Here is a 15,463-nt window from a genome sequence, read left to right as displayed (position 1 = left end):
GTACCTGAGCCAAGACTTGCAGGTGAGAAATACCTAAGTCCTCACCTTGGTGATGAATGCCCAATACCTTTGAAGTAGGTGTGTGGTGAAAGGCGGGAATAGCATGCTTGAGACATATGTAAGCTGATCAAAGGTCATGATCAAAACATTACAATGCATAGATATGTATGTCATAATGTGTTGATATCATTTGCATAATTAATGAGGAAATGTTGAAGCTGCATTCTGCAAAAGGATAGGATTTTCACACAATATATAATTCTGATAAAGGGCACCATCAATGGACATAGTTTCTGATAATAAGAACCTTATCTGCATAATCAATGAAATACAATAAAACAAGAAATTTACAAAGAACTCTTTTTATTTCATGGAGGTATGATATCTTCCAACTCTTGTTCTGATATGTGTGCAGTAGCGTTACTTACAGGCACTCTATGCCATAAGCATGATAAATCACATTTTGATATTGATGTGACATGAAAGGCATTATTCTATACTACATGAATGTTCCAAGATGATAACAAAGTATCCATACAATTGGCATTATACAATGTATATATTGTGCATGGCTTTTTTCTCATTTGAATATTGCTGCTTATTATCATATCATAAGCCCTGCTTTTTTTATTTTTACATTTTATTGCTGCTACACAGATGACAACATAGCATATTACTCCTCTAAATGCATTCTATCATTGCCCTATTAATAAACTGAGCCCTTTGTGGCAATAGCTTAAATTTGTGACTCAAGATATTTCTCATTTACATGTACATGTACACTCTACCACAAGCAAAATATTAACAATTCATGCATTCTTTTCTTTCTTTAAATCCATATATACCACCTTCAATAAACTTTATAATTTCACATTAGTTTACATTTACAAACATGCAGCGATGAACTGGCTATTGGTTTATTTCGTCACCCCTCAAGCAGAGACATTTACATAAATACATTTATATTCAGAGGTTACAGTTAACAACAAATTTATTCATACAATGTACCTCTCTTTTCATTGATTTTGTTATGTCACATAGATATATTCAATAAATTTGATCATACATAATAGCATTTGTGAAATTTCATGGTTCAGAGTTACTTGATGCATGCTTTTAGTACAAAAGATGCGATGTCTGGATTAATCATTCATAACTTTTCTTGTTGAAATACACAGCCATATTTTTTGGCAAATAAGATGATGAATTTGGGGTGATGACTAATTTTGTTGTCAACTGCATGTCTATCTTTACATGGCAGTATGTACAGTTGAGAGAACACAATGTTCGTGAATAGTTTCATCAGGTTGGTAACTCAATGAATAAGACTCTTTGTGTAATCTCCAAGCAGATCCATGCACACCGGGCGCGAAAATCGTATGTGCTAGCCAGAGAGGGTCCAGTCAGCCAGAGAGGGTCGATTGGACCCTCTCTGGCTGACTGGACCTTCTCTGGCTAGCACATACTATTTCCGCGCCCGGTGTGGATCTGCTTGGAGATTTTCTTTGTGCACAACCAAGGGTTTAAGTCAACCAACTTTTCGGCGATCGTCTGTCACCTTCCTTGGGGCAATTCTGACTGGCTTGCTTTGCACTGCAGCTAAGTTGTTGCTGCTAATACATGTAAATGCTGTCCCAAAAGTATCATTGTAGACACTGCAATAACTATCTCTATGTACTGTTAATGCAGAAATATTCACGGTGGTTTTATGTTCGCCGTTTTCGCTGTGAACTTTCAGTGCGAACTTAAAACCACTGCAAAACATTTTGTCCACCTACGACTGCAGCGCTACTATTGTTTCAAACGCAAACTTAAAACCACCGCGAATACCCCATTTTCTCCCTGAAGCGAAATAAAAACCACGCAAACTTAAATGCATTTACAGTAAGTATGTAAATACTTTTGAGACCGCATCTGTAACTTAGAAAGCAGCGACACCTTGGCTGCAGTGCAAAGCAAACCAGCCAGTATTGCCCTTAGGAAGGTCACCGAAACATTGGTTGAATAAAACCCTTGGTTGTATACAAAGAGTATTTTTATCCAAAACACAATTTGTTGCACATGCTCAGTGAGGCTTTAGAACGATCTGCAACTTGAGACTGTCGTTGACCAGATAGTGTGAGTCGGGGGAACTGAGTTCCTGAATGGGGATTATGTTATTCAACAACATGATTCTGTTCTCGGCATTGAACAGGAATCTACGCTGAACGACCTGTTCCACGTACTCCACGCCTCGCTGATGTCCGCAGATCAGTATTGCGACCTCCACGTTACGAGATTCCGCGTCCGTCGACCGGAGGATGAATCGGACTTCGCAGCTCTCCTTGGGTTCAACAAACTGCATGCGGACCCAGCTGTGCATGTAACACCCCTCCCATCGCACCCCCTTGGGATAAAACTCAACGACCCATCCCCACTTGTCTACATCAGCGTTAGAGTTACTCTTCTTCGTTTCAAACTCTAGAGTCCGTAGCTCGCAGCTAGGCATGGAAGAATAGTCCTCGGTAACCAGGCAAGCGCTGAACTGATTGTCCGTGTAATTCCGACACCAGTACTTGATGTGTCGGAGCTGGTTGTGCGGTCGGTCTGACCGGGGAAGGGCGTGGTAGCGGAAGGCTTCGCTGATCTCATTGGTGTAGAGGTCCGGGTACTGTTGAGCGAACTGCGTGCTCTCCAGTTGGAGTAGCTGCTGGGGGGTCATCATAGGGAAGCGGATATGTGGGAGGAACTCGATGAGCAAGTCTTTCGCTCTCCCCATGTTGGGACCGCACTCTTCCCGAATCCAGGCCTCAACCGCGACGTAGAGGCTAAACTCGTCATGGATAACGATGTCGTCACTCTGCAGCAGAGCCAGTAAAGGTTTCTTCCCCCAGTTGAGCCAGTCGGGCGACTTGACCACCGTCTCCATGTTCCACACGATGAACTTGTGGCACTTCTCCTCCAGGTTCTTGTGGTGGAACATGTGCGCCTGCTGGAACCACGACACGGCGTGCGTGCTGTTGCTGTCTGCCGCCAGGTGCTGCGTCATGAAGTTCACGCACAGGTCCTTCAAGTTTGTCACGTTGTACTTGTCGGCCAGAACCAGGATGGGAAGCACCGTCTCCATGTTCATGTAGATCTGCCCGGAGTACATGTAATGCAAGAACTCGGCGAACACGGCCTCGCATTTCGGATCCTCCTTCAGCTCAATGACTTTCTGTTGTGCTTCCACCCAGTTCTCGTGTGTCAGCATGACTCTGAAGACGTCGCTGGCGTTGATGAGGAACAGTTTGTGCACATGGAATATCCGGTTTCCCACCTTCAGCGTGATGTCGCTGAACTGGGAGGTGACCAGGAGGTTTGAGACGCTGCAGAGGAAGACTGGGGAGTTGTCTATCAGCTCCTTAGGAACTGTCTCCTCCTCCTCTTCTTCAGGATGGTCGCCTTCTTCTTCTTCAGAGGCCATCTGTTTGATAAAACATCAAGAAAATATCATAATCACCCAGGCCCTGTGGATAGAGTAGTACAGTAGAAACCTTATTTTCCTTGGATGGCCCTGTCAGCCTGCACAAAAATATACATGGCCGATCTTCCCAGAGGTCAAAGTGGAGGGGGGTGTCACAGGAATTCAGTTAAATAGATAATATACCGCCCCCCTCCCAACCAACAACACAAGTGGTTGCCACCTTCGCCAAGATATTATCGATAGAACTTGCTGAAGACACAGTGCAGTGAAAGCTACAGAGGTAGACAGTCACGTCTATATACATTCTCACAGACACTACCTTGGTCCGAGGGCTTATGTCGTCCATCGCACGCCCGTACCTTGCGCCTGTCCCCCCGTAAACATCAAAACAAAGCTGCTATCACGTACGCCACATAGCCAGTCTTTTATTTTTCCTCCCTGCCCACCTCTCGGCCTCTTTGACCTTATTGGCACATATCGCCAACTCTCGCGAGAGTTCGTGCGGCTTTACTGTTTAGACGGTTCTATTCTCAGCGTAGGGGTGATCTTGTGACTAGAAAGTTAGTCGAACCTGTTTATGCTATATGGTCCCATTTCTAAAGCGGGGCCCTGCCAGGCTGTTTGCGAAAAATAAAGATAGAAAATGCATATCAAGAATTTGCATGATATTTGGTATGCAGGTTAGCTTAGACAGAGAATTACCAACGGATCGCTAATTATGCAAATTAGGTGATCTTGTGACTAGAAAGTTAGTCGAACCTGTTTATGCTATACGGTCCCATTTCTAAAGCGGGGCCCTGCCAGGCTGTTTGCGAAAAATAAAGATAGAAAATGCATATCAAAAGAAGTCAAGCCCAGCTAATTTAGATATAGCCAACAACTGTATATAGTACCAGTGACCTATTGTTACAGCAAAGCCAGACACAGTTTACTGACGCATGTATGTTTTTCCTATGTTTTTATCATGTATTTGCAATTAGCCCACGGGCATGAACATGCAATAAACTTCTTATTATCATATCAAGAATTTGCATGATATTTGGTATGCAGGTTAGCTTAGACAGAGAATTACCAACGGATCGCTAATTATGCAAATTGTGACTTCATGGTGCGTAGACGGTTCTATTCTCTGCGTAGGGGTGATATTCTGCCTGGAAAGTTTGTGAAACCTGTTTAACACAAACTTTGAGATAAGTTATACGTACCTGCAAAGCTGGGAAATCGTTTGGAGACAAGGGATTGATTGAAATTAAATAAATTGGTCTCATCAAACTTTCTGTATTTTTTCTTAAGTTTGCTAAGTTGGAATATGAAAATGATAGGGCATGCTGGTTTTAGCTACGGATAAAATCTTAATTTGACAGGTTTGGTCGAATTTCCATACCGGCGACCGGCCGGATGGTTTACGAGAACGAAATGTATGATGTAAAAGATAACAAAACACACAAAACGTTGAAAAATATCTAACGTTATGAACATAATTTGTGTACATCAATATATTGACCTACAGTTTTTTTCTTCGCTTCCGCAAACAGCCCGGCCGGGCCCCGGTTCAGAACTTGTGACCGCAGCATTAGTTGGTGTTTTATCAAGGGTTTAATTCATCAAGGTTAGGTGTTGTGATAAGTAAGATTTATGGTTTCCCGAACAGAAAAGTCTCGCACAAAGTCTTCTAACATATGCAATTTATGGCAGGAAGAATGTCTACATATGCTGATCATACTGGGACTGTCAAAACAAATTTGTAGTTAAAATTTCGCTTATAAATCACAAAGTCAATGGTTGAAATACCAGATTCTACGTTGATTTACAAGACAAATACAGTGCCAAATACAATAATTTAGTGCACCCAGAGACGGGACAGACTTCGTCATGGGGGTACCATCCAAACACTTATCCTTTATTAGTTCTCATAACCTCTTGTTCACATCTTTCATCAACTTCACATTCCATCAGGAAAATAACTTTCTACGTGTTGTAACGCTAGTTCACGTAAAACCGGGATTTTTTCGATACCAGTTACTTGAAACCAATCTGGCAGAGCAATAAACCATCGTTTTTTTCTGATATTCTGTCAATATCATAGATTACCTTTGCATTAATGCTATACATGTTATATTTTGTCTCTAGTCGTGCTGATACCATAATATTGTAATTTGAAACTACTGTCCACCGCACGCAGAATGACGGTTCTCTCGGACAGGTGCTAACATTTTTTCGGGAAAGAATATTCGTCATTAATGTCTTGCCGCTAATTAGCTTTTATATAGCAGCTATTGTTCCCACCTTGGCTTGAAGAGAGTTCTAAGGTCATATAAACGTCTCGAAGCAAAAACAAATAAACACACAAGGCAAACGGCCATAGCGCACACATCAGGCCTTCGGTAACAACCCGTTTGTCGAGTCGGTAGGATTCAATTCGATCCCCACCGTCATGGCAACGTGTACATTTATTCATTGGGACGTTAGCTGGATGCCGTAGAAATGGTAATACCACTATGTCCATGCGTTTCTTCTTGTGCTTGGAGCAAACTTTGAGGAAAATGTCGCCCTCAGTCCACTATCACACACAACATTTAGACAAAAAAGTGTTCCTCACAAACCTTTGTCGTCTGTTGAATAGCAGGATTATGGGTAATAAATATGGTGGCGGGAAAAGGCCGTAGTGCTGTAGCCATAGGTTGCAGCAAAAAAGTGGCGTTCTTGATTATTGATCACACTTAGAGTCCAGTTGCAGAGATTGTAATAAGATGTCTTGTACATAACTGTGTTTAGCAGGAAGCGGATGTGACATTTCTCTTATAAACCAGCGAACAACCATGCAGTGTGATTCTCCCACGAAGCCCCCCTCGGACTGTGTCAATAAGGGACGGAGAGTTTTTGACGTCGCCATCTTCTAATGCATGGCTATCGAAGCTTTTCAGACAGTGTTCTGAATACGTTAGTCTGCCAGGTTTGCACTGCTGGCATTATAACTGACGTTGCATCTAGCACATTTCTCTAAACACACCGTTATCAAAAATGGCGAGTTTATAACACTCCGCGATTTTATGTGAACCAACGTTACATTAGAGGGCGTCACAAGCTCCTTTCCTCACAGAGGGTTTAATGTTTTCAATATCACAACGTTACACAATCAAAACTTAAAACTCGTCACTGCAGTCATTATTATGAATCACGTACGAAGATGCTTTTAAACAATAAATGGTTAGTTAGGTATTTCAATATGTGCAGTCCACGAAGGCAATGTTGTTCAAGTGCATTTAGGACAGATTTTCTTTGCTTTTTGATGAGTAAGTATTGAGATTTATTTAGGAGTTTTATTTATTTTTATCTATTGGCTTGGCTGTTCAGGGCTGCCAGACACATTCAGGGCTGCCCAACTAGCATGTTGCTATTACAAATGAGATGGTTACTTCTTTGAGGTCAAGATATGATTGCAACTCGCTAATTTAGTGTCTTCTGATCTAATTCTGACAATCTGAAACATTATGGACGCAACAAAAAGTACAGCGACTTTCATACGGTCAACTACAAACCACACAATATAATAGAAGTGCAAAATAAATCTTAAGATTCGACTTACTTAATTGATAAAGGCTGGCATAAGTAAATATGTACCATCTTGTTGTAAGTCTTTGGACTTTTTTCCATCTGTTGAAATTCCCTACACCACGTCAAGCAAAAAGAAAATATCAGACTTTAGTGCCTAGTTCTGTCGAATGTTGTGGATTCTTGAGCATACATAGCTCCTTTATCAAGCAGTACTAATTTAACTACATACACATGTTTGAGCTGGACTGCGGCCGCCAGGCCTTCACAATGTTTTTTGAGCTATATGAGCAAAGTAACGAAAATGTGAACCTCACATCTTCGTGATCACTTTGCTCATATAGCTGAAACAATATCATCCCCGTGAAAAATTTAAAAAAAAGGAAGTGAAGAAATCCCCTATACATAAAAATCTACGGTTGGCTAAAATAACACAGCTGACTTTTCAGTTCTTTTACAAAATACCTCGGAATATCAAGAAATACTTTACATTAACGTTAACCCTACTCCAGTTTCAGTTCAACAAGCGAGTTTTACTGCAGATGGTCAACGTTGTACAGCGGTGCCAAGAGCTTAGCGTGTCGCCCGGCGACGTCCTGCAAAAGATTCACGTTTAGAAGGAGTAGAATTATGACTTTCGAGACCTTTTACAGCAAAGGGCGCAATTCTCTACTTAAGTATTTTTTCGAATGATTTCAGTCAATGGTAGGTTTCTATCACGTACCTGCAGTTGCCTGGCAGATGGACTTAAGGTAGTAGTAGTCACATGGCAACACCGCCCACTTGCCTTTCCCTTCACTGCCCTTGGCTATGACCTTGGCGTAAGAAGCGCAACCACTGCCATCCGGCTCATTTGGTGCCCATGCAGCAAAGGACGTACCCAGTGCAGAACCATCCACCCACTCAAAGCGCCCTTTCTTGCGCTGATCGTGCAGTCTAATCCAGAAGCCACCATCGTCCACAGGAACGTATAGGGAGACCAGGAAGGCGTTGGTCTCAGCGTCTCGGGGCATGGCAAGGGTGCCGCCGTCTGCACGACAGGTCGCGACCGCCTCGTCGAAGTTCTTGATTTCCTCAAAGAGTTTGAAGCAGACTCCACGTCCCTTTGTGTAACCTCCTGGACAGGATGCTGTTAGAAAGATTTGAATTAACAGAGGAAGGAAGAGAGATTTTATTTTCACACTGGTGGGTTATTATTTGCGCTTTTTGCGTAATTGCGTAGTCGATCGTTTTCTTGAATAAGCATTTTGCAGCATTTGAATTCATCTTTGAATTTTTTAAAGACAACACATTTTCAACGATAAAAATGAGTTCCACGACCTCATACCTCCGCCAATTAATGTTAACCTTATCGAGTGACGTATCATCAATGTTTTGTTATTGATCATGCAAATCCTCAGTCGCATGAATTATATCAGTTGATCATCTTCTCTACCCAGATAACACAAGTTGTTCAAAGTATGGAATTTATGTCTTAGCAAAGAAGGCTTTTGTAGCATTTCCTCGTTGCATATGAAAATTTAGCCCTCATTAGAATGCTTTGCGTCTAATGATATCCACATTTGCTTAACTTCCAAATGCCGCAAGAACGTAATTCCCATTATTTACCACTGGACTATAGTATTTACTGAATGATTATGTAAATTCGGTCCTCATTTGCATAATTGGTATCTATCGATATTCATATATTTCTCAGTTACACATGTCACATGTTTGATAGTCCTATTATGGGATGCAGTGGATTTATCAACTTTCCTAATTGATTATGCAAATTATCTTCGGCTTTGCATAATTAGGATTGGCGCATGATTATGTAAATCATTGCTTAAGGTATCTACATACCAACAATAATGAAGATCCTTCTTGAGTTATGCTCTTTCCATCTCCGAAGCGAAATTGGCCCATGCAGCAGTTGCTAGGGGGTCCAAACATACACGACCTACTCTCTCTTCTAAAAGCTATCGACCACTCTAAAATCATGACCATAGCATGTCTAGAACACGAGGTATCAATACTGTAAGTTCCATTGAAGTACCATTAGTCCAGGCGATTGGTGCAAAATATAGGTAGAATTGTTCAAATTGTGGTAAAAGCATGAAACTTGGTATGATGAACCCTGAGTATGTACTTAATAGTTTCAAGGGTGGAGCCAATTCCGAATGCATGTTTCTTAGCAACGGTTGCTAGGAAACCAATTTTTCCTAAGAAATAGCTAAATTTCTCGCTTCTGTGACATGATACTTTACTCGTGAAGGCTAAAATTTGGCGAAGATATGCAACTATATAGTTGCTCTTCATATAATGCTGTGTGAATAGTGGGTCTGAAACAGTACAATTTCTTGTATAAGGGCGTTTTGGGGCAATTTTTGACAAAAATGTCTATTTTGGGGTTCTTTCTGACTATTAGCACATCAGTAACCTCAAAATTGGCTTCAAAATAAATCTTATGATCCTCTCTTGAATGCACCATATCTTAATTATTAATTATATCATCATTATTCAAATAGAAAAGGCCGTTTTTTTGCGACTTTTGACCAAAAATGTCTATTTTCGGGTATTTCACTGATACTCATGTCCTATCTTATCAAACAATGTTGGAATTTACTACGAACATACAGTTTAGGATCTTTCACATGTTGTATTATATTTATTCTTAGAATTCCGTAATTAAATTTACGAAACTAGCTGTTTTGGGCAATGTTTGACTAAAATGTCAATTTTGGGAGAATTTCTGATATTAGCACATCGGTAACAATATCAAAATGTTCTTTGAAATAAAGCTTACGATCCTATTTTGTATGCATTATGTTCAAGTTGTTGACTTCATCATCTTTTTTAAGAATCAAAATTGCTGTTTTTTTGCCACCTTTAAACAAAAATGTCTATTAAGGGCACCCTCCTTTAGCAGTGCTGAAACCCACTCGGGAAATGCTCGGCAATCCCTCCCGGTCTGATCCCTGTTCTTTTGAACGGACATTTTTGGTATTGGGGTTCACTGACAGTTGCTCATAAATAATTAATGAACTAGCTTTATTAGGCACAAACAGCCATTATTTTGTTCTGAACCCAAACAAGTCCTTACAAAGCAGAAAAAAATAACTACATAGTCTTAGTACCACAAAGGAGTTAATCTAATCTAAGTCAATCACTTTTTCATTATTTACAAATACATAGTATAGTGACCTTAATGTAGACACATAGTATGCTTATTTAAACGGTTAGAGATAGTCTCATCCTCATGAATGCTGACCTGCTGCTGCATTTTCAGGTTGTCAAGTATCAAACGTACAGGGTCAGAGGACTTCGGCCATTGTTAACGAGCCATAATCGTTAACTGCAGAGGATCTTGCATTGCTTGAAAGCAGCGTTTTTAAATCAGTGCTTGGTAGTTGGCTCTCTCGATTGGAGGCTGTTGCTTGCTGGAGGCTGTTGCTTGTCAGGGACAGAGCTTAATTGTTCTGGGTTTTCATACAGAACATCTGCGGTACTTCTCTCCCATCTCAAGTGTGAAAACTATCCTCATTATACTTCATTCCCATTTTTGTCGCCTGAAATTTCAAATTGAATTTGCCGTTCACAAAATGGTGCAAATGACCGCAATGTGATATAATTTATATAAATTTTTGTACTTTGTAATATCTTGACAGTGTTGTGTTAAGTATCTTAAGTGAACATACATTTATCACTCCTCCTTTTGATGCGTTTTAATCACTGTACAGTATTTTTAATCCAAAGGCAACGCTGCGATTTCCTATAACCTGCTCATCTCGGCTTCATACACAAAAACGATGTATAACAGTGTAACAATAAGGTAAAATTGGAACAGATTCCCAAAGTTGGCACAACATAATCCATGCATTTTGAAAAGTTATATGGCCCCAAAGTGGGAATATGTCCAAGCCAAGGAATCCATGTTGACCATTACCTGTTCTACCTGTTAGATCTGTAACCAAGTAAATATACAAGATGTGAATGGAATCCAAGAACTAGATAGTGGCACTAAATAGTGCATCCAGATGCAAGGAGGTTGCACCATCCTTTGTATCAATTTACTTTTAACGACAATTAATTAGTGGTGTTTTGTATACTTCCCACCAATTCCTGCAATATGTATTCCACAATACACATCCCAGATGGCTGACTGTGACCGACAAGCATATCGGCTTATCATGTTACTTTTGAAAGTGCAGCAACTGTACAATTTGATCAGTAGATTTTCTTTTATTGAGTGTCTAAAAAAGTAGAACATGAGATTGTCTGATTTTCGCAAAGTCAGTGCAACGTTTTAGATTGTGTGATAAATACTGTTGAACCATTGATGCAAATATTCGCTTCAAATATGGTGCTCAAACTTAATCAAGCTACAGTGTTTTTGTAAAAATGCTATAGATCAGTCAGCCATCTGAGATGTGTATCGTGGAATGCACATTGCACGGAATGCTGAGATATAATCCACCACTGGGCTAAATAAGACACTTAACTACCAAGCTACAGGGTATGTTCTAAGTTTTTTTCAGGTTTCTCCTCCTGGACAACAGTAAATGCAGACACTAGCTCTTTAGGGTACTGGTTGCCAAGGGAAACTGTTGCCTAGCAACAATTGAAGTACAGAATAATGTTTATATTTTGAAATGTTTTTGTACTGTTGAATAGAGTATTCATGCCAAGTGTCAAACTTTTATCTTACTTCAAGCATTTTGATACCATTTTCTACGCAACACCTTTAATGGAACGGAACCTTGAAAAAAGCATTCTTAGTGAACAAAATCGCCCAAAACGTCACTTTTTCACCAAATTCAAGGGTATTGTCAAAACTATCTGCGCGGAATATTATGACAATCTTTCAATTATATATTTGTACAAAGTTAAAACCCAACCACATGGACTATCATGGTACAAAAGCCAAAAATGTACATCTTTATTTTTAAAAATTGACAATTTCATTCTTGTATCATTAGGAAGCTAAGTAAAGGTGAACAATATCAGACAGAAATCATGCAGGACAAGGCCTCATTAACATAATTTATAAGGAAATTTCTACAATGGGTGTAAGCTTCTTGCTGTACGACCTGGCTTATTCGGCTTGGCGGTGATTAATCACGGATGCCTTGCTCTCACTGGCAAGGCCTGTTTCCCCGACTCTGGTGGCCATTAATCACTTTTCCAGGCACCACCTGCAGGGTTATCACTTACATGACCGTCTGCCCGGGACCCAGAAGGATCCAGAACGATTATAGCTACATTTGTGAGAAGTTCTTTGTGTCAGAAAACAGCAAATTTCTTAGCGATTTTAGATATTTTTAACCTCTTATCGATAGTCGCGACAACATGGGGAGAAAGAAGAGGTCAAGGTCAGCATCAGAGGAGCGAAAGTTAGAAGATCGCGAGCAGAAAAAGAAGGTTCGTATTCATTACGTAATATAGTATTCGGGACCCTATTTCACAAGATCCTGTAAAGAGAGCATTTTGTTTATTTGATAAGGCTGCACCAAGTAATTTTTATGGATGACGTCCTTTGGAGACCCTAAATCTAATGCGAGAGCGCGAAAAAAAACCAAGAAGGGCCGAAAAAACAAGATGCCTACATTTGAAATATAATAGTCGACGACACATCTTAGGACACAAATTGAATGAGAGAACACAGTGTAACAACTAACAATTCTTTTATTCATCATGAAAACAGCAATAATTTGAATAAATCAGTTGAAGTTGAACAGCAGTTGTTGTCCTGTACTGTTTCTTTCCACATCCCATTGATTTTGCAGGCCTGCAGAAACATAGTATATTACAAAGGCAAAATTAGTTGCTGATTAACTCTTCGCATGCATTACTACATTTCTACCTACTGCTTTAGAAATCCTAATGAATAATAGCAATTATTTAAGAGCCAAATATGGACCAAAAATGATAGAAATAAAAAAACACACATATTTCCCCAACAAGTATAAATACCAGAAACGAATAAATGATCATTATCCATGCAGAATACATAAATGCATTCATCTTACACTACCCCTTCCCATATTATGACTTTTTCGTGTATGGGACTTGATCCAAAACAGACAAAAGAGCGGAACTTTTCATACCTCAAAAACAGACTTGGGCCTAGGAGCTTCAGTTGTGACAGCTATCTTGTCGACCTGCTTGGATGCCTGCCCCACCTGCAGGCCGGAGTAAACTTCAATGCCTCTCCCGATCTTCTCGTCATGGCAGAAGAAATGCACTGTAGCTGATCTTGACAAGACTTGCTTAAAATTGTACGGCCGAAACTCACTCGCCGCTACAAGTCTCTCGTACAGTTGCGCGAACATCAGCTCTCCCTGATCGACATCGAGAGCGTACCAATCAACAACAACGTTGCCGCCCTTTTTCACTTTTATGCTCACATATCAAACGACCGAACCCACATGCTCTGTGGAATTATCGACGATTTGCGGCACTGTCGTAACTCTTTGGTCATAGTAACAGGAAGCGGAATTTCTTGTGTTTTTTTTTTTTGGAACAGACCAAAATCAATGCGCGCGCGGACGTCATCCATAAAAATAACTTGGTGCAGCCTAAACGTTAGGAAGGCGGCGATCATGTGATAATGGGGTCATGTATGACGTCAAGCGGGCCAGGTCTTGTGGTGGGAGAGGGGACCTAGGCAACAAGATGTTAGCTCCCTATTTCCATGTAGAAACTATAGATCAGACTTTCCAAACTGGTCGAGTTGTTAGTGTTACTAATGCTACGGTCACATCGGGGATGTAGCCCCGGCTTGGCTCTGACGTCTGGGGGCACCGGCTGTCGTGGTCACAACTAAAAGTTTCCTTCGCGCTACCCTGCTGGGGTCCCGGGTGGTACATTATCCCAAGTGCCTTAAAGTTCAACGCGTAGACCCCCTTTCCTGTTGAGGGCGGGGTTGTACATCCTCTCATATATTGCTTCTCTAATTCCCCGTTCGACCAGCGTTCTTCACGATCTAGGATGTCCGTGGATTCGAGATTGAATGAGCACTTGGGATAATGTACTGCCCACCACCCCCCACCCCCGGACGAACAACATTTAGTTACTGTACTAAAAGCAACATTAGCTAATTGAACTATTGGCACAAAACTTTGCCTTGAATTAATCTTCTTTTAAAGACTACTTCAAGACATCCTAAATTGTCTTAACCTCATTAACATACCTATTCAGAGTTTTGGTATAAAACCTGGTGTTCTCAGTCCTATCGTTAGTCACTGACGAAAGACAGTGGATGCTGTCTGAAACGTCTGACTGTTTCAAAATTTTATCCAGTTGTTTGAGTAATTATTTTTGGCGTATCTTACTACCTGGATGTCTAACTTTCATCAACGTACATAACAGGATAAACCCTGACTACGAACTCTTGCGGTTTTCGTAAACAGTGCTAGGTGACGCTTTTGATCCATGAACATAAAAATGCTTTCTATCTAACAGATGACCTTTCACTTATGTGTTAAACAAATAATCTAATTGCTTTTGAACTATTGCAGTTCTAGAAAACATTGCTAGGTGACGCTGTTGAACCATAATAATGTAGGTTCCATCACGCATTCACAATTGAAGTTCTTGAAATAATTGCTGGTGGCACTTTTGATCCATGAACAGGTGCTAAAGCAACAGACATTTCTTTTATTCATGACAAAAGCTGTTCAGTGTGTGTTTGGTACCTTCCACAGATGTCGACCAAAAATACTAGCTACTATTCCATTAAACCGTTCACAAGTACAAGCAAGCCAACTGTCCTTGGTGCTGAACACTGTTTCAACACACAGTTAGCACACACACACAAACACACACACACACACACACACGCACGCACACACACACACTCATACTTGCATCATTAGAAATATTTAAGTTAATGTCACTATCATTAGACATAAAAATAGACTTAAAACAAATTGTGTTATTCCGATGATCAACTGCAATAATCTATGCACATATTAACGGCACTTGTACCCAAAGGCCCATGGCAATGTTTTGAAATTATAATTCTTCTTCGGAAATTTGCTTAGACTAGACAAGTCTTAAGATCGTGTATTAAACATTTCCACGCATTTTGCAAACCGGCGACACCAGTTAACAAACGTTGCGCCAAGACTAGACATCTACCATTCTAAGCGAACATAAAGCACACTATCTGGGCAATCAGGCGACAATGAGCTACCGCGTACTAATACACGACTACACTAGCTATCCGGTGGAAGACAACACTTCGGAACAACAACAACAACAAAATGATAACATGAACGTTTATATTCGGGAAATAAAAAGATACGATTTTTAGCTATAGTTAGTGATATCCAAAAATATGGAGCTGAAAACCGAGAAGAAAACGCATTATTCGCGCCTTATTTTCTGGGATTACTTCGTATCGCGGATAAACTTCGGTTTGAGACTGAAATGGCATGACGTCACGGAAATTACCGACAGATCTCCTTCTTCTTTCTACCGGGA

The 15,463-nt window shown here is 40.5% G+C and overlaps 1 protein-coding gene across 1 annotated transcript; it reads right to left on the bottom strand.

Moving 5' to 3' along the window:
• Window positions 1-346: 346 nt before the first annotated feature.
• LOC136432337 (BTB/POZ domain-containing protein 17-like) lies at window positions 347-3,928 on the bottom strand. The gene is made up of 2 exons (XM_066423528.1): window positions 3,765-3,928; window positions 347-3,445 (listed from the first exon to the last, which is right to left on the bottom strand). The coding sequence occupies exons 1-2, from the start codon at window positions 3,789-3,791 to the stop codon at window positions 2,066-2,068; spliced, it is 1,407 nt and encodes a 468-aa protein (XP_066279625.1). The 5' UTR covers window positions 3,792-3,928; the 3' UTR covers window positions 347-2,065.
• Between the last annotated feature and the right edge of the window lie 11,535 nt (window positions 3,929-15,463).

This window comes from Branchiostoma lanceolatum, chromosome 4 (assembly GCF_035083965.1).
Source record: "Branchiostoma lanceolatum isolate klBraLanc5 chromosome 4, klBraLanc5.hap2, whole genome shotgun sequence".
In the NCBI taxonomy this organism is placed as follows: domain Eukaryota; kingdom Metazoa; phylum Chordata; class Leptocardii; order Amphioxiformes; family Branchiostomatidae; genus Branchiostoma; species Branchiostoma lanceolatum.
This window is presented reverse-complemented; position numbering and strand designations above follow the sequence as displayed.

Coding starts and splice junctions, on each gene's coding strand:
- LOC136432337 (XM_066423528.1), bottom strand. CDS start 3,791: ATGGACGACATAAGCCCTCGGACCAAG. Junction 3,446..3,764: donor ACATAAGCCCTCGGACCAAG/GTAGTGTCTGTG, acceptor TTTATCAAACAG/ATGGCCTCTGAAGAAGAAGA.